Here is a 20759-nt window from a genome sequence, read left to right on the forward strand (position 1 = left end):
TTCTCTCTCGTGAGTGTTTACTTTTCATAGATACTTTGGTACATTGGGAAATAAATGAGGAACAGCTCCTGGTTTTAGAGACCACCTTTGCCTTGGAGCGTTTTCATCAGTTTCATCTACTTTGGCCACATTTGAGATATTACAAATGCATGCACAAGCGTAGTCTTATACATCTGAAGTTCTTTGTTAAATATTATGTTTATTTCACTCAATTTGAAATTAATTCTATCACTTTCATTTTTAATAGTAGAATGTAATATTTTGCTATGCTCTTTGTTTACATGTGTTTTAAAATCATTTAAATCTACATCTAATCCCTCATTGTCTGTGCAGTATTTTCTACCTCAACTTTTCTGATACATTTTAGTAATTGACTTTCTCTCCAATTTTTTATCCAAATGACTCATTCCCCCCCACCCATGTCGAGCCAACTTTGTCTAATTTGACAATGTGTTTTTCAAGTTTTTCCCAAATCTGCTTCCTCGTTTCCAACTATCAAATCTCTTGCCAGTGAGTTTTGCAAGCATATTAAAATGATTCACTATCACCACCAATTATCTGCTTGTGACTTAAACCTTGAATTGGTGAACAAAAACTGTCTGAATCTCCACCTACTTCTTCCCTATCTGATTCTATGCCACTGACACTATTTTTGGCTGTCTCCTCATTATCTTGTATCAGATTTTCTACCTTCTCCATCTCTTGATTGTCAACCCAACTGTCTGTCAGTCCTACTGTCATTGCACATCATGAACATATTATATGACAAACACACAAAACAGAAAAAAGAAAAACATTTCCTAAACAGAAATTTTTCCTTACATCCTACTGAATGGATGACCTTGTAGAAAAAAGAAGTAATTGTAGATGGTTTACCTTGGTTGTTGCAGTATCAGAGTTGATTGTAGTTACAGGTACTCACAATTCCATCATCCAGTTTCCTTGTCCTCATAATTTTTTTGTTCCAGTTTGCTTCAGCGTCCAGTCAGAAAATTTGCTTTCCAAATAAAATTATCTTTCCAGAATGAGATTTTCACTCTGCAGTGGAGTGTGTGCTAATATGAAACTTCCTTAGAGATTAAAACAGTGTGCCGGACCAAGACTCGAACTCGGGACCTTTGCCTTTCGCGGGCAAGTGCTCTACCAATTGAGCTACCCAAGCACGACTCACGACCCGTCCTCACAGCTTCAATTCTGCCAGTACCTCGTCTCAAAGGCTCACCTTATTACAACTGAGAATATTGCCTACCTCCTAAAAATTTATTTGCGTCTCTTACTGACCCATTGTCACTACGCCCAACACCCAGATCACAGAATTTCACTGTGTAGTAAGTACCTGTAGGTACTTTCAGGCCACTACCTCCATTGAAGTAGAGCAAAATATATTTGTACATATGGTTTTTTCAAACCCAAGTTTTATTGAAGCATACTTCTGCATTCCATTATAAATTTTTGTCCACCATTACACTTTCTGAATCAGAAACTGAGCAGAGAACACAAAGAATGAAGGTCTCTGAGCCAGAATAATTAAGTTTTGCACCAAGATCCCCTTGTATTTTTCTAGCCATTGGATACTCTAATCTTTTGTAAATCTAAGTACAGTTCTATGCACTAACTCTTTGTCAAATTCTGTAGATTTCCGGTTTCATTTGAAACCCTTTCTTGGAGGATCAAAACACATACACATATTTAGAGATTTTTACGAGTGTTATATCACCAGTAATATGGAATACAGTTGATTTTGAAATGCCACAAGATTTTATGACCATTTCATGAAGTTGTGCAAAGTTTGTTATTCCTGGTTTCTTCGCTGGTAACCAGATCAGTAAAAAGCTTTGGTACATTTGATACGACGGTATGATTGTTTTCAAATGTCTTTTCGCCCTTTATGCACACCGCCTGGGGTAGTACTACACATATGACCTTGCTTCTGCATTTTGCTCACTTCGAAACTTATTCAGTGCACAATTTCACACAAGGCTGAAACCTCAGGTGAACACACGATATTGCACAGAAACACTAAACATTCACTTGGTGCTGACCTCCTGCACTGTTGAGTGTGGCAACTAAGCTACGAGGCAGACAAATCACAGTGCTTAGCCCCTGTGGACTACAGGCAGCAGATGTGACCACTCTGGTATGAATGTGCCCGTCATATTGTCATCTGGGGAGATATTAACTGTCCAGCGGTTGATTGGGATAGTTAGTCTTGTAAGTGGTGGGGATTACAAGAGATGCTGTGACAATATTAAATGCTTCCTCTTGAAAGTACATAGAACAGATCATTTGCAAGGTCACTCATGATTAGGTACCAGAAAATGTAGCATCTATTTTTGGCAAAATTCACATCAAATTTGTGCAAAATTCATGTCTTTTTGTCAAAATTTGCACTTATTTTCTTTGTAAATGGTTAGATGCACAACTTTAAAAAGTTGTCATCTACATAAGTGAAGACAAATTATTAGATCTTTGAAATTGACTTTTAAAGTGTTGGTTGGGAACTTTTTAACTGGAATGTTTGCTTTTCAAACACTTCAATACTTTTTTTCTTCCAAAGTGGCCTGTTTTCTTCGTTTGACTGTAATTAAGCTTGTTGTGTTGGAAACTTTCAGCATTTTCCTGCCAGTTAAGTGAATGCATATCCAATATAAAGTGTTTCCATACATTATTTGTCTTTTCCCACCCAATTTGAAGATAAAAAAAATGTGCGACTACTGATTTCGACCTTTCGTGGGCATTCAAAGACCCAAGTGCTTGACAGTGCTACGGGTAGAACTGACAAGGCACTTAGCATAGTAGTAGAACCAAGCGCACAGCAACTAGATTTTGATGTTAGGGAAAGAATTTCAGCACCATTGATTTTGTTTTCCAGTCGCTATAGTGTAGAGGGCGGTCGCTGTGGGCTGTTGTTGAAGGTGGCCACGAGGGTAAACAGATGAGAATTTTGACTGCAACAGGGGAAACAAACCCCACCTCCAATTTGCTGGGCAGCAGCCTACAGCAGAACTGACATATTGTCACAGGGATCGTCAGTCTCTTTTGGTGTTGTAAGGGTCATAATCAAATTCCTGTAACTATAGTTCAAAACATCCACCACCTACTTTGTCACATTAAAATTGTACGCATTATACTCTCTATCTAGCTTTAGCTAACAAACGTACGTATGCGTCTCTCTCTTATAAAATACTAGGTCCCAAGGCTTAATACTATGTTGCATTACACGAAGTGTATCATAAATGGACCATTCAACCGTCCACAACTGACGTGGTTCCAGATCATTGAGTTCATTGATACATCTTTGCCTTCGTACATTTTATTTTGCAAGTAGGTTGTGCACATTATCTTTCCAAATTGGGCTTAATCAGATGATGTACAGTGCCAGCAACTGCATACATTTTCAATATTGTATGTAGAAAATAAAGTTGATAAATAGCTGATTTGGATACAGTTCGCTAAGAAACAGTGTCTGTTAAGTAATTTTGCATTTTTACATTTTGAAGCTGAATTCGCATCTGTTTCGCATTTATTGCAAAATGCGAATTTTTCCTGTTCTTACTCATGATGGAAATATTAGCTCTAACTGCAACAAAAAGTCCTTACCTGTTTGAGGATGGCCATATTGAAAATGATAAAGCAATTGTTGCATTGAGGGTTACTGAAGTACAAAGGTCAGTTAAAACAAGGAGGAAAATTTACATTTTCTGTCAGCTGTATGAAGATGCAATCATTTCAAGGAGGAACTTGATCTTTCAACTTTGTGTAGGAGCATGTGACGAGTGTTTACAGATCTTTACAACAACAAAAAGAGTAATAGTAAAATAAAAAGGGTTTGTTGGGTGTTGAGGGGCACTTTCGAAACCAGACAGAGCTAAAAATATTTACAAAATTCGAACTATCCATTGTAGTGGGAGGTAGGAATGCAGAGGTATATGATTAGCAGTTATAAATAAAATAGCCTCTGGCTGCAAAATGGATATATAATTTTTTATTGCATGATTGAGTCCTGGAATTGCATTCCCATCGTCAGATGCACCTTAAGTACACATCTAACCAATGTTAGGTGTTGTTTTCCAGTTACAACTGGCTGTCAACTGAATGGCAAGGGTGCAAGCCCATGTCCACAGCAGCACAACTAAGACAGTTCTTAAATCTTGTGTAGCCAATGAGTACAAATGAATCATTATTGTTGTAGTTGTATGTGCTCCTGTCTGCAAAGACTTATGGAACATTGATAAATAAATAGTGTCTGCAGTAGCAGGCTAAGGTGTAACAGAATCTGTATTGCTTTGTGGAATACCACAACTGCAAAAGAAAGTGGCCATCAGTAAAGTTTAGGATTAAGGTAGAAGTTGCAGTTCAAGAAGAGAAGAAATATTGCAAAATGATTCCCTCCCCATCTAAATTCCAGAATGTAATAGGACAGCATCTTGAGGTGAAGAAAGCTGTCAAAAAAGTATTGTGATGGATCTTCTTCAACCGAGCAAAATGGCATAGTGGTTAGCACACTGGACTCGCATTTGGGAGGATGACTGGTTCAAACCTATGTCTGGCCATCCTGATTTAGGTTTTCCACGAGTTCCCTAACTTGCTTCAGCCAAAAGCTGAGATGGTTCCTTTGAAAGGGCATGGCCGATTTCCTTCCCCATCCTTCCCTAATCAGAGCTTGTGCTGTGTGTCTAACGACCTTGTAGTAAACAGGACGTTAAACACTATCCTCATCCTCCTCCTCCAGTATGAGCAGCCTAAATTTTATGTACTGATTGAGCATGAACTGAAAAAAGCTGATTGGATGCTGCTTCCCTCCTCCAAGCAACTAAAACACTTACAACATGGGTTTTAGTAACAGTATTTTGATGAGTTTATGCTTGTAAACATAATTCAGATGTTATATTAAAGCTATTGTTAATGCTTCTGTCTCTACTTCCCAGCTTCCATTGTACAAGTCTAAAGGAAGAAGTTAAGGGGGTTGTTGTTGGTGTTGTTCATTCTGGCCTCATTTACATCTAAAATCTAGAGCAACTTGGGTCAAATATCACGAAAGAGAAACACTGGTCATGTGTGCATACATAAAATAAATTCTACGGGGTAAGTTGTTACAAAATGATCATGATGACTCCGTGAGTGATAGGTTCCTTACTGGGATGGGATGGGATCGTCATAAGAATGGATACATTTGGTCTTCATGCCTGAGATTTAGAAGCATTTGAAGCTAGGCTAAGACTGCTGTGAGAGTAACTCTTCCAAAGTTTTAGCACTGTCATGTTGTCTTGCCTAACTCTTTGAGCACAGTGTAATGTACTGTGAATAATGTTAAGTTTCTTCTGCTACACACAAATTTGTGAGGGATTGGTATTTCAGTGCATGTGAAAGAGTATTCAAAGTACTGCACAGTGGAACTCGATAATGGCTACAGGCCAAGTGGCCCACTCATCTACTTCTGCACACTTGCACCTTACCACATGAATAGACATTGACACGTACCTTAAAAACCCAGCTGTTTCTTTTTTAACAATGGATTTTACACTTTAATTTTAAAAGTTTGGTATTGTAGTTGGAAATATAGTAGGGTTATGGGAAGTGAAACAAAAGAAGAAAGACCATATATAATTAAAATCAGGGCATGGGTTTCATTACATAGGAAGAAAGCAGTAGAAAATTGAGGTGTAGGCTTTATTGTGAATAAGAATATTTAAAACAACTTTATAGATAGTCAAGTGATCTTGGACAGAATGAAGGCAATATTATGGTTTTTAAGGTTTATAATTTATATAAAAAACAGCTACCAGCCACATGGCTGGCTGGCTGGTAGCTGTTTTTTATATAAATTATAAACCTTAAGTACAACAGCCACGTTTCTCAACATGTCGACTTTCGACAAAATAGCATTATGGTTTTTGAAGTAATTTTTCTACCTAATAGCAGTGGGCCAAAAGGAATTAATTTTAAAAAAACTATAGACATAACAGCCTCACCTTCATAATATAAAACATATTCTTTAGTATTATAGCCACATAAAGGAAGATATTTATATTTAAACAAACAAATGGATACAGCACAATCGTCCATCTGAATGACTCCTTTGTGTGGGGTTTTTAAACTTCTTAGGAAGCTTTTAATTTTACTTAACAAATTCTTACTTAAAACCCTTGAGAAACAATACATTGGTTCAGTGTATATTAATATACTGAAGATTAAATGTATGACCACGCTATAGATTCCATGCCATCAGAAATGTTACTGCTGTAGCTGTAATCAACTATTCACTATATTGTCACCATAGGGATAATCTTTGATTGTAAAACTGGGAAAGCTAAGAAATAATATATATTGCTATGGCATTTCTGAACCACTTTAGATTTAGTAATGACCTTTTACCATGTAAACATGAAAGGAGGAATTAAATAGAAAAAATTTATAACTAGGCATGGAAATAAACAATCTCCTGTTTCCATATTGTTGGTATGGCAGCCCAGATTTTCTATTATTTGATACCAAAAAGAAAATTAATGAATTAATGAAGTGATGGAAGCAGTGGGTGAGTGGTTTTTTATATCATTTATGTACAGTGGCTAAAAGGGCAGGCAGAGAAATTAACAGAGCAGTAAAAGTGATGTGATGCTCTTTCAGTAAACTACATAGGATTTTCAAAACCAAGCTTGTGAAGTGTCTGAAAGGAAGGTGAATAATCACTTAACAGTAGTAGGGTGTGGACTTTAATACAGAAAACATTCAAAAACTGTAGGGTACTCAGTGATCACTAGAGATGTGTGTTGGAAATTGCTAGGAGGTTAGGGAAACAAAAAGGATCAGAGTGAAGTGAAAAAGATAGTTTTAATTGCAGTGGTAGGGTAGATGGAGTGGGTGGGAGATGCAGCCAGAGGAATAGATGGTAGATGGACCAAGGAAGTTTTTCACTGAATTCAAAGAGATGAGAGAAGTTCTGATGCAGACCCGATAGAAGATGGCAAATAATATTAGAAAATGGTAGTAGCAACAGGGAACCTAACTGAATTCCATAATGTACTAAGAAAACTAAAGTAGCTCTTTATTCAACAGTGTATGTTCAAATGAATGATGGAATTTTTTGAGGCAATGAGTGGATAGTAAGAACATGAACAAGTTGGTTGGGACCAGTGATAGTTACATGTGTCACTCTGAAGGAAGACATTGAATGCTTGGCAACCTTTTACTTGACCCCTTCTGTTATTTTTATTCCACTTAGACATTCCTATTATCATATCAAGATTGAATGATTATATTCACTGTATTTTGTAAATTTCGTGTATGTAATCTGTAATCGAAGTAAGAAATAAACTGATACAAATTTACATTTTATGGTGGATAAATTTGGATGATGATATGAAAATTAGAAAGAACCACTTGACCACCATAATAGGAATAAACAATATCAGGAAAAAGGCAGGTAACTAGTCACCATAAAGGTAACATGGAGTAGTAGAAAGGCTCAGTGAAAACACTGTTACCCACTTTGCGTTCGGCCAAAGTGCACGCCCCCCCCCCCTCCCCGCCCCCTACACACACACACACACACACACACACACACACACACACACACACACACACAGTGAGCTCACCTCATGCACAAATGACCGGCAGCTCAGACTGGAAAGAACCACTGGGCCCAAGCTTCCTGCATTAGTGAAGTGATTACTTTAGCGGATATGATTTGCAATAACAGCTGCGCAAACCGATGGTACCTCATACACACAGAGAGAGAGAGAGAGAGAGAGAGCAGATGATGCTATCAAAGACTCGCTTGGGAATATTTCTAGTGACTACCTATAGCCTCTTACTTGTGATACCATTCAGTCAGTCGAAGGTGTTGTCGATCGCCAGTCTGAACAGCCAGAGGTGGTGGTCATGTGCGCAAAAATTGTGCTTGCCTTTGTGTGTGTGTGTGTGTGTGTGTGTGTGTGTGTGTGTGTGGGCGCGCGCACGCGCACACAACTCAAGTCATCTTTATGGTGAGTAGCAATTCATATTTTCCCTTGTATTGTGGATATTCCAACTAGGAGTTTCCATTGTTTGATAAAAGTAATAAGACTTTATCAAGTGATGTACATTAGGCACAGTTTCCATGTGTAAGATGCAGAAACTCTCATCAGGTAGTTTGCCCACTTTCACATTTCGCAAGTTGAGCATGTAGCATACTTCCTATTTACTAATACTAAAAATAATCACACAGAAGTGCTACACTGCTAGCATTTCTTATCTCGCAAGGATAGATCATGTAATTTGCATATAAGACTTCCATATGAATCTCTGTGATGAGCAAGCGTTAGATGGATTGATGCTGTTGTGGTTTGGATTTTGTACATTTGCACACCTTTCAGCTTGCAGTACAGTTTCTCTGCAGATTTTTTTCGGAGAGGATATTTTAGGTTCAAACATAGTAGGCACAATTTTAAGTGGCCCAGAATCCCACTAGCACAGCATAAATAAAAAATTTGAGTAGTGAAATGTTTCTACTTAAATAAATCTAGTAGATTATTACTTGCTTAAAATTGTTGAGTGTGTTCTAAATTATGATTAGTGTGAAACCATGTTACAGTTTAATGATAATCATAGGTTTAGACAGTTTTGTTTAGAAACATCTATTCCAAAATGGGCACAGTAAATAGACTAAATTGCTTCATTGACATCAGAATTGAAAATATTATGTTTGTTTCAGTGTCTGAGAAATGTGAGAACTGAAGTATGTAAATCGCTGAGTATGAAGTTGGAAGAAGTTGAGCTGTCCATGGGGATGTCAGATGATTTTGAACATGCGGTAAGATGATTATACATACTAAATTTATTTAGAGTCATGTTGGAATTGGGAGTGTTTCAATATTTGCTTCCATATAGCAAAATTTTCTACATATCATTGCAGTAAAAGTTGGGTATCACATTTTTAAATTTATTGTATTTTGTCCTTTTATATACGTCCTTCATACTAAAGCCACTGCAAAATGAAAATAGAAAAAATGAGATGGCAACTAAAATTTTCAGAAAATTAGTTCAATGAGAAATGGGTCTCACTGCTACTGTGAGCGTGTAGGCTGTGTACCGTATTTACTCGAATCTAAGCCGCACTTGAATCTAAGCCGCACCTGAAAAATGAGACTCGAAATAAAGGAAAAAAAAAATTCCGAATCTAAACCGCACCGGAAATTTGAGACTCGAAATTCAAGGGGGGAGTTAAGTTTTAGGCCGCACCTCCAAATCGAAACAAAGTTGGTCCATTGTAATATGAGACACAATTTAGGTCGATTGAATGACGATACAGCTACAGTAGTTTGGTTCGAGTCGTAAGCTTAGCAGTTAAGCTTTACCAGGTAGCCATTGCTATGCGTCAGGCGCTTCGTCCGTATTTATACGGGTACCCTTCCTTTTTCATGTGCTTCGTCTGGTTTGAATCAATTGCTTATTTTGCTTTGATCTGATAAGTGCTGTTTTCTTTGTTATAGGTGTTTGCGTCACTCTAAGCTGAAAATGCATTACTGTACTGTGTCACGCATTGTTTGTCACATTCTGATAGTGCGTGTTTACGGCCTGTCGCCGCTCGCGGCATGGCTTGCTTTTGTGCGCGCTGCTGCCACTTACAATTAAAAAAAAAGAGAGAGTAATCGTCTCATTAGCGAAACAATGGCAAGAGACTATGTGTTGTTACTTACACTGCTGCTTTCTTTGATAATGATCAACAAGAACCAAACAATAGACTGCGTATGATGGAACATGTTCTGAGAGTTAGGCGAAAATGTTTCTCCGTTTGAAACTCTTTGCGACCGCTTCTTTAGTACATCAAATTCTGCACAGAAATTAGTCATCTTAGAATTAAAAATCTAGTCAGTTGCCGTGCTTCATTTCTGACTGTATCACTATTAGGCATAAGAATATTACGAATATAAACATGACACGATACGTATATTCTTCCGCGTTTGCTGTTGTCTCACTCTAGTTTCGTAGTTTATTAGGCAGACAAGATTTAAATGAGAGAGCAGCAAACACGAAAGAATACATGGCAAAATGTTGATATTCGTATTATTCTTATGGTGAAGAGAATACTGCATGTGATTCACATTTCATCAGGTCCCTGTTAGCAACCATCTCTTCTCACATGTAGGAAAAAATTCAGAAAGTAGAGTTGGCCATTACTTGAAAAAAGCTCGTCTTCCTCTTCTTCTTCTTCTTCTTCTTCTTCTTCTTCTTTTTTTACTGACGCGGAGGTTTTGGCGCCAGTATTTATCTTTGTGCCTACAAAGCATCCTGTGTAGCGCTACATATATTCGATGGCAGAAGTTAGTTGTGGCGGCACCTACCAACAGTTTTCAGAACTTCGAACTTCCACTTGCTTTGCACTTGATTCTAAGCCGCAGGCAGCTTTTTGGATTACAAAAACCGGAAAAAAAGTGCGGCTTAGATTCGAGTAAATACGGTATGTGGGAGGGGGGGGGGGGGTCATTTGCACGAGTGTGTATGTATATGTTGCCGACTTTCGACAAAGGCCTTGTTGGTTAAAAGCTCACTTTCTGAGACAGTCTTTCTGTTGTGCCTGTCTATGACTCTGCATGGTTAGTCCAAAACATTCAGCAATTACAAACACTCCTTATGGAAAGAAAAAAATGTGACAAGTGGTATGTAAAAAAAAATATATAAGGCTACTAAATATTTGAATGCACAATGTGTTTACTGTTTATCAAGTCAATGCATTTGTTGTTTATTAAGTCAATGAAATGACAAAGGCGTGTGTCTCGTTATATAACTGCTAAACCTTCCAGGAAGTAATTGCAACTTAGGATTGTGTTTTAAAGATTTCCTCAAAATATACTAAACTGAAAGTCCATCTCAAGTGATATGTTTGTTTTAACCCTTTTAGTGCCAGACGTTTTCTCAAAAGATCATGTTAGAAGTGCCATGTGATTTTACAGTAAAATGCAGACCTCTGCCATACTTGCAATAAAATCTAAACTAATGCATAAAGGAATGTAATTTTTTTAATTTTTAGGGAATGCTGCTGGCTACAGTAATATGTGCAATACACATTGTGAAAGAACATATTTTCAGAGAAAAAAATTATTTTCATGATGGGGTTTATCGAAAAAAAAATTAAAACTTTGATTTCAGTTTGCTCTGAGACCCATCAAATGATGATATACTCAAAAATTTCAGGTATATATAGAATCTCTGTAGTTTCCTTAACAAAAACACCATAAAGGAATACAAAATTTTTTTATTTCACTAAGGAAAAAATCAAAAAGAACATAACATTACAAAAAAAATTGTTTTGCTGTGAACATGTTCTCAGTTCTTCAGTCATAAATCACTGACAAATGTGAGGTTGCAGTTATGTCAACTACTTGCACACATGCTGACCAACACATGTAGGATGCAGTCCTTTCTTGCAACAAACACTACAGTAGCGTTCCTTTCTCCCTGGAAGAGTCTCTACACCATATACTGTTGGAGCAGGTACATTTATATCTATTGCACTTGCGGTTGCAGTCCTTGCCTGAAACCACTGTTTAGAAAGTTTGCTATTGACTATGCTGTTAAACTTCAGCTGTGTCAGTGGTTTGTCGCTGGGATTTAGGCTTTCCTTGTACAAAACATATGCATTCAGCAACATCCTGGCAATTATGCTGAACACTACCTTCTTCCACATCTTGACAGTCCTCCTCTCATCTAAATAGCAGTATGCCATCATATCAGCTGAGTCAATGCCACCCATATACTTATTATATTCAAAAATAACATCTGGTTTCTTGACCGACTGTCTATTGCAAATTGTCTTTTCTGATGATGTAGCAGAGGATGATGTACTCACAAGGAGGACTGGATTTCTCTGTGATTTCTTCTGTCTGAAGCCACAGAGAAGTATAAAAGATTTCTTGAAAAACTTTAGCTGACCTACAGCATAATTCGACAGAAGACCACCTGGCAGGAATTTTCTGTTTCTTCTAATTGTTCCCGTTAGATAAGTGCCAACTGAATACAGCTTTTCTGCCAGAGGAATAGATGTAAAAAAGTTATCACAAAACACATGGTAACCTTTTTGCATGTAGCTCCCAAGAGCTAGTAGTTTCATGACGACTACATATCCCAGGGCATTCTCTTTTATTTCGTTTTTGTCATCATCACTTTTTGCACCACAGTATGCACAAAACCCTATTCAGTAATTTACGACTGAATCACACAGCATACAAAATTTGACTCCTCATCTGTGATGATGTTTATTGGGAAGGTACTGGATTAGCTGTGAGTGCGCCTTTGTCCCAACAAGACTTTCAACAACACTCGGTTGCTGGTGTGGAGTGTAGTAGCGACGGAAAACATTGTTGGCAATATCCACCAACACTTGAAATTTGGCTGTTGGATCATATAATGGGTGACCAGGAGGGTGAAGTTTCGAATTGTCTACAAAATGGAAAAACCACAGCAACAACTGAAACCTGTTGCGTGAAAACATTTGCGAAAACCATGGTGTCAACAGGTTTGCATCAGTTGACCAATAACTAAAAATTGTCTTTTTTTTTTTTTATCAGTCCCATATTCAAAATTACTGCTATAAAAGCTCTCATTTCTGCTACAGTTGTTGGCTGCCACTGTTTGATTCTTGAATTTGGCGATAAATGCGTTGACTGAATCACCTGGCGAGCGTATCGGTTAGTCTCTGTCACCATAATCGTAAAAAGCTGCAGCGAGAAGAACAAATTGAAAAAATCAATTGGTGTGGCGTTTGCTGGTATATGTTTAGGGCCTGGTACTTCTGCATACACAAAGCTTGGAGGAGGTGTATTATCTGATGCCTCATCCATTACTTCAACAAAAGTATTTGCACTGCAATTTAGTTGTTTGGTCGTCGTCGTCGTCATTTGCTGACGCACAATCGTCACTTGAAGAAGAAAACGACGAGTCCTTTTCTCCACTGGACATCTCATAATCCAATTCACTTTCTGCAAATCCTGCAAATTCATCTTCACTTCCACTACTTATCATATTATTGTCTAAATCACTTGTATCGAACCGCAACTTCTTACTTGACGACGCCATGCTGCCGCGAAATAGAAATGCCCCATAAGAGCTTAAATATGGTCCAGGGTATCATATTTCACAGACCTTCTTTTGCAGTTTGATGAGCTGTGCGCCATAGAGCGGCTAGGTGTCAGGTGCATTTTACACAACGAACTTCCAAACAGCTTCTGTAAAACGCCTTGCAAATTTTGTTTGAATCTGCATAATTGAAGTATTTTAGTATAAATGTAAAATATGATCCAAAGAAAAGGGACGACCCCACCACCACCACCACCACCACCACCACCACCACCACTTCACCTGCCCTGTGAACAATGACCGACTGCTACATATTTTTCTGTTTGTGTGAAGAGTAACTATGAATGATAATGCTTTTTGGGAATAAAACAATCTAGCTCCCGTGTATAAGACAGCTTCAGATTTCTGATTATTTACAAGTGAGTTGATGTGTGAAATACTTGAAGTTAAACATGCAAGCAAGAAAACGTTTATAACAGGTTTGGAATTATACAGGGGATATTGAAAAGCAACAATCAATTTTAAAAAATCATAACTATTATGTTATTTGAGATGTGCATGAACAGTGTACTCTTGGAAAGCGCGAACAGTAGAGTTTTACATGGTTCCCACTAGGTAGCAGCAGTGTGCAGCCACTTCTGTTCTACTAAAAATGGCATCAGGACACCAGTAAATGTTTTGTGTTCTACGTTTTGCTCAGTGCGGGTCAGTAATAACTGTTCAGCTTGACTTTTGTAGTAGGTATGGTGTGGATCTCCTACAGCACAAAGCATTAGACGATGGCATGAACAATTCTGAGAAACAGATGATTGTGTGAAGGCAAATCATCGGACTGTTCTCAAGTGTCTGACACAGATGTTGAATGCATCCATCATAGTTTCACAATGAGTCTGCAGAAATCCATTCGCCATGCAAATCGACAGCTCAAATTACCCCCAATGTCCATCTGGTGTGTGTTATGTTGACATTTACCCATGAAACGATACAAAATTCAGCTACTGCAAGCTCTTCTTGTAGGTGATTGGTTGGTTGGTGTAAAAGGGGGGTGGAGGACCAAACTGCGAGGTCATCGGTCCCTCGTTCCAATTAAAATAATTCATGAAGGGTGGGAGTAAAATAATTGAGACATACAAAACACAGCTGGAAGAAAGGAGAAATCCACAAGAATGACAGATGGGCAAAAAGCACTAAAATGGACAAGAAAACCACAGAGAGATGCAAGAAACATGAGCTCCACCCTAAAAGCACCTGGGTTGAGGACACACAGGGACAAAGGACATGCACTAAAACTTAGATCAAATGATAAAGGCCGGCCGCTGTGGTGTCGCGGTTCTAGGCGCGCAGTCCGTAATGGGAAGGACTCCAGTTCAGACAGAAGGGACCGGACGCTAACTGCAATCATAAGCCCTGATGTGGGCCACCGATGCAGGAGATGAACTGCTGTGGTTGGGAAAAGGAGACTGTAATTCAGATGCACAGGAGAACTATGAATGTGTGCAACGTAACTGGCGAGCAGCTGTGCATGCCTAACCTTCAGTGGAGGGACTCCAGCCTCCACCAGGACACTGGTCACCGGACAGCGGTGACAGCAGAGGTGAAGGCTTCCCAGTCTGCCTTGCTCAACACCCATATGGGTATCTGTCTGTAGGCATGATGCTGGGGGAGTGACAGGAAGATGGGTAAGTGGTCACTACCACATAGGTCTTTATGTCCTTTCCATTGGATAGATGGGAGAAGGCCAGGACTGCAAACTGAGAGATCAATGGCTGAATATGTGCCATGTGCCTCACTGAAATGTGTGGGGGCACCTGTATTGAAGAGGCAGAGGTCGAGTGGTGACAGTAAATTTTAGACCTCCCTACCTTGGCCATTAAGCATGACGCCACCCCACAAGCGGTTATGTGCGTTAAATCTACCAAAAGAATTTCCTATCTAGGGAATTGATCAATCAGTGCAGCCAATACATTCAGGGGTACTGCACTGTCTGGAGGAAGATAAACATTGCAGACAGTTGAAACTTCCTGGCAGATTAAAACTGTGTGCCCGACCGAGACTCGAACTCGGGTCCCGAGTTCGAGTCTCGGTCGGGCACACAGTTTTAATCTGCCAGGAAGTTTCATATCAGCGCACACTCCACTGCAGAGTGAAAATCTCATTCTGGAAACATCCCCCAGGCTGTGGCTAAGCCATGTCTCCGCAATATCCTTTCTTTCAGGAGTGCTAGTTCTGCAAGGTTCGCAGGAGAGCTTCTGTAAAGTTTGGAAGGTAGGAGACGAGGTACTGGCAAAAGTAAAGCTGTGAGTACCAGGCGTGAGTCGTGCTTCGGTAGCTCAGTTGGTAGAGCACTTGCCCGCGAAAGGCAAAGGTCCCGAGTTCGAGTCTCGGTCGGGCACACAGTTTTAATCTGCCAGGAAGTTTCATATCAGCGCACACTCAGCTGCAGAGTGAAAATCTCATTCTGATTGCAGACAGTTATTTCCTGCATCGTCCTTAACCTGACAGTCACAGCTTCAAGAGGGATTTGAAGGGGCACAGGTTCACTGCATACTGAGTTCAGTCCACCCGACACTATTATAATTGCTACAGTTCCTGTAAAATTCCTTATAGCTGCAGAGGGCAGGGGTTCGCATTGCCGGGAACCAGGTTTCCTGGAGGGCAGTGCAGAAATCAGGTGTGAAGCTTAACAGTTGCCGTAGCTCAGCCAGATGGTGGAAAGAACCGCTGCAACTCCACTGCAGGATTACGTGATCGTGAGACTACTTTAAGACTAGTTTTTGATGAATCGATGAATAGGCGCCGTTCAGATGAGTGATACTGCTTATCAAAGCAATGCAGGAGTCCTTCCACATCATTGCAAAAAACTACATTTCCTTCTTTTGAGAAAAACTGGGTAAATTCTTTTTCTGAGTGTCTGTACCATGAAAATGAGGTGCCAGATGATAAAAGGTTTTTATTTTTTAATCTGGAACCTAACAGTTCGGCTGCATCTTTTGAAAGACCTAAATCTCTTACTAGATTATTGAGCTCACTTTGAGAAAATAGTTGAGGCCTTTCATCTTCAACTGAAGAAAAATCTGAGCTCGATTCACCCTGAGGAGGTAATGTAACCTCATCCTCCAACTCAGTCCGGTATTGATCCAAACTGGAAGGTGGCTGTGGGATTGGTATTTCAGAACTATGGAGGACTGGGCGTATAGCTGAGTCAAGGAAAACGTATGCTTCTTTTGTTTTTTGAATTGAATCCCTTTACGTCAACTGAACAGAAGTAGCAGTCAGTGGTATGGTTTTTCTGCTCACGCCGTATCGTAGGAATTCCAAAAGAAAAATGCATTTTTCTTACCCTTGAACCACAAACGAAGATCTTCTTCACATCTTCTGCACACCTTATGCGGGGCCCATGGTCTATCTCAATCACCAAGTTTTAATTTAAAGTAACCAAAATAAACTTTGCTCACAAAATCGCTTACCTCTGTTGACTTTTAACCGTGTATGAACCACAGATATAACATAAACTGTTTGGAGAAATAACACAACTTCTTGTAGCCATGACTAGACAGAAACAACTGTTCACTTGAACAGTAATATGTCTACTGAGAATTTCTTTTCATTTCATGCCAGATACAAATTGTCATTTGACTTGTCGCAACATGATAAAACTGAACAATAAGATTGTTTGCATTTGCTTCTGGTGCCCAGGAGTTCACGGTAAAACCTGCAAGTGGTAACAAAGAAAGGTTAACATTGAAAATTTTTTAAATTTAAGTTTATTTTATCAATTGTAATTGATATAATTTTTAATAGTTATTAAATTTAAAAACCGCATAGGTTTATTACTAATGAACATAAATACTGCAATATACAAAAAACCTATGTGATAGAATTTTTTGAATATTTTTCCTGTTGTTGGGAGGTCAAAATCTATAAGAAAATGTTAAGAAATCTTATGCAGTTTTTTAGTTGCAGACCTGTGATATCTGAATGGTGTGAAAAGTGGCAATTCTTGATGAATAAGGGAAAGTGTGAGGCCATCCACATGAGTATGAAGAGAAATGTTAAATATCAGAAATAATAGAAATTTAAAGGCTGCCAGTTAGATAAGATATCTGGGAAATAAAAATATGAATAACTTAAATTGTAACAAATACATAGATAATGTTGTGGGGAAGGCAAACCAAAGACTGCGTTTTATTGGCAGAACACTTATGATGATGCAACAGTTCTTCTAAAGAGATTGCCTGCATTGCACTTGTCCATTCCCTGCTAGAGCATTGCTGTGCAATATGTGATCCTTACCAGATGGGATTGACAAAAGGCATCGAAAAGGTACAAAGAAAGGTAGCTCGTTTTGTATTATCATGAAATAGGGGAGAGAGTATCATGTACATGATCAGCAAATTGGGGTTGCCGTCATTAAAATAAAGGCATTTCTTGTTGTGGTGTGATCTTTTGACAAAGTTATAGTCACCAACCTTCTCCTCCAAATGTGAAAAAAATGTTTTTGTCACCAGGTGACATAGGGAGAAATGATTCTCATAATAAAATAAGAGAAAGCTGAGCTTGTACAGAAAAATTTAAGTGTTCATTTTCCCAAGTGCTGTTAGAGAGTAGAATGGTAGAGAAATAACCTGAAGGTGGTTTAAAGAATCCTGTACCAGGCACTTAAGTGTGATTTGCAGAGTAATGATGTAGGTATAGGTCTAGACTAGAATGCAGACACCTTCAAAGAAATTATTAATAGTAATGTGATGTTAGAGTACTGTATGTAAAGGGCTTGAGGAAATTCCTACATTTTATAAATGTCTCCATGAAGGTAGAGAAAAGACATCCTATTTGGGTAAAAGTGATAACTTTTTGAGATTAGTCAAATATGAGAGTTCTAAATTAATGTAGTGCAAAAATGCAAGACTTGCTACAGTATCATTACACTCTAGCAAGTGAATTGCATTTCCACATGCCCTGTGACAATGAAAACAGACTTAAAATACATGTTACCTACACTGGCAAGCCATGGTTTCCTACTCTCTGCATGGTGAAGAAATGTTGATAGTCAGTTAGATGAAGTGTTGCACATACGAGTGCTCTGTATCAAAGTGTTCAAGCAAATAAAATCCCCCCCCCCCCTCTGTTTCCTGCAAAGAAAATGCTTTTTTATCATTGATAAGTAATCTGTCAGTGACAAAACATACCAGTGCAGCAGTGTGTCGAGATTAATAATGATAAACCCAAGCCTGTGTATACAATAAATATGAATTTTAAAAGAAAAATCTTTTCTGTTGTACGTCTATCTCACTGCCATGGTGACTTGCGTGCCATTGAATTGCTCCTGTACGTACACACACAAAAATATCAAAAATTTTATTAGAGACTTAAAGAACATGCACAAAGCTGCGTAAATGAAATAACATGCAGTTGTTATGCTTTAGTGAAGCAGAAATTTAAAAAAAAGACTACAATAAAGAGAGTGAACTGAGGCAGTTCAATCAACACAGTAGATTGCACTGATACTGTTGATAGTTATATTTATTTTATAGAATTAAATTTGCAACATAGCTATTACTGTGGCCAGTGTCCAGTAAGGAACATAACTGGTAAGATATAAAAAAAAAAAATTCTAGCAACTTTCAAGTATGCAGTTTGTGTGCTTACTTTTCTCAATTTTGATAATATTTTGAAGTGGATTGTACCTGTATTTCCCCTTCCTTAAGTGATCGCAATATTTACATCAACAAACACACTGACCATTGTTAAAGATTCACCGGATAATGTATACCATGGAGTGCCCTCATTTCATTTGTACATTTTGCTTATTTCAGAAGTGTTGCCTTACAGCATTTTAATTAGCATTATGTTCTGATGAACTTGCATTAACTTGATTTAATATTCCGATTGAACAAATACATTAAACTTTCTCCACAACAAACCTGCTTTCAAAAATATTTATCAGTGTAGTCATCTTGATGTTTTTATATTTCTTTTCAATTTCAGATCGAGCTTGGTAGCACAAATGTTAGAGTGGGGAGTTCTATATTTGGTGCAAGACAGAAGAAAGATAGTAATTCTGACAAGAAAGACTTGGTGCAAGACTTTGCTGAAATGACACTTAGCAAAGCAGGAGGAAATTAACAATATTTTAACTGCTTTGAACATTAATTCAACAATGTCATATTAAACAGCCAAATTTCCACTGTGAAGTGTTGATACTATGCGTTCCGAGTTTGCTGTCAGAAATCATTCTCTTCTATTGCTTGCACACCATAACTAATGTGTCAAGGTTTTTTTTTCCCTCGGCACTGTATGGATACACCTTTGTGGAATTATGGATTTCTTTGTAAAAACTGTTACTTTCTTATCAAGTGCTAGGAATTTTGTGTTGATCAGAAATTGTATATACTTATAAGTTTTTTCATTGGGCCATTTAGAGACATTGTAATTCTCGAAGATTTGTTTGCTTTGTTGGTACTGTTGATAAATGTTTTTCCTGTCAGTTACCACTAGTGGTTAATACGTGGTGGCTTGAAAGTTCCTGTGAAATCTGTAATGGATATTGTATGGAAGTCCAGTATAACTATTACTCTGTAAATAATAGTATCTGTAATTGTTGAGCGTGTACTTCCCAGTAGTGTGTGTTTAACTGTAACTATGTAACCTATTCCTTTTCGTGACCTACTTGGAATTAAATTACCAAAAATTAATTTATTTCCTTCTTACTTATTTTTGATGAACCCATTTACATCAGAATAGATGTTTGATAAATGCTGAAACTGTTAAGTAGAACAGATTTTGCTGTATTTCTTTTCAGGTTACATATGTAAGTTTCTGTATAAATTGAAACACATTCGCAGATTGCTCAAAAAGTTTGTTTGGTAATTGTTAGATCCACCAGGAAGACAACTTTTCAAACAACTTGCTTAATGTTTCAAATGCAGCAAATGGAATACTTCTCGTGAGTGTTTGACATCCAAAAAGTTACCAGACTGCATCCAATGCAGTAACATTACTTTAATAGTGTCTATAATATAAGGGGGTTGTAGAGAAATGCGCAGTAGTGCACAGAAGTGGGCCACAAACCTAACAGCCAGTAGATTCATTCTGCTGATTTCATTGGGGAGGTCAGTGGAACTTCTTACGTAGTATGTTTGCTGATGTTATCTGTTTTTCATTATGGATGAGAGTAAAGAGGCTGACAGAAGTATTAAAATAACATATTACTTTACATTGCATAGCAACAGAAACAATAAATTTTTGGAAACATACTGTAATTAGATAAATAAAAAATCTGCTTGTAGTTGGCAGCAGGAAAATACACATATAAATCTAATTAAATTTACAAGCTTTTGGTGCTAGTGGGCCTTTCTTCTGGCAGAAGAGTTGAAGGGGAAGGAAGAACGGTGAAGGAAAAAGGCTGGTTGTTTAGGAAATGCAGAGTGTTCGGAAAAGTCACCCAGAACCCGTGGTCAGGGGAGACTTAACGGACAGGATGAGAAGGAAAGATTAATTGTTGGGAGTCCACCAAATGAGATTTGAAAATCTGAGGGCTTAAAGGTGGAAGGTAGGGTAATAAGCAAGACTGGGATTACTGACAACAGTGTACAAGAGTTAATAAGAGCAGAAAGCTAAGAACGTTATGTGTTAGAGGTCGGGGGGGGGGGGGGGGGGGGGCGAAAAATAGACATGTAAGAAAATGAAAGATGCAGAAAACAAGAAGG

The 20759-nt window shown here is 38.2% G+C and overlaps 1 protein-coding gene across 1 annotated transcript in view; it reads left to right on the forward strand.

The window, feature by feature from the left end:
• The window catches only part of LOC126177136 (pyridoxal phosphate homeostasis protein), a 71147-nt gene extending 51398 nt beyond the window's left edge, over window positions 1-19749 (forward strand). Inside the window, exons 5-6 of the mRNA XM_049924408.1 lie at window positions 8693-8791; window positions 19039-19749. Coding sequence (XP_049780365.1) covers window positions 8693-8791; window positions 19039-19176 — 237 coding nt within the window. The 3' untranslated portion in view covers window positions 19177-19749. The remainder of the gene's footprint in view (window positions 1-8692; window positions 8792-19038) is intronic.
• The last annotated feature ends 1010 nt before the right edge of the window (window positions 19750-20759 follow it).

This window comes from Schistocerca cancellata, chromosome 3 (genome assembly GCF_023864275.1).
Source record: "Schistocerca cancellata isolate TAMUIC-IGC-003103 chromosome 3, iqSchCanc2.1, whole genome shotgun sequence".
NCBI lineage: Eukaryota > Metazoa > Arthropoda > Insecta > Orthoptera > Acrididae > Schistocerca > Schistocerca cancellata.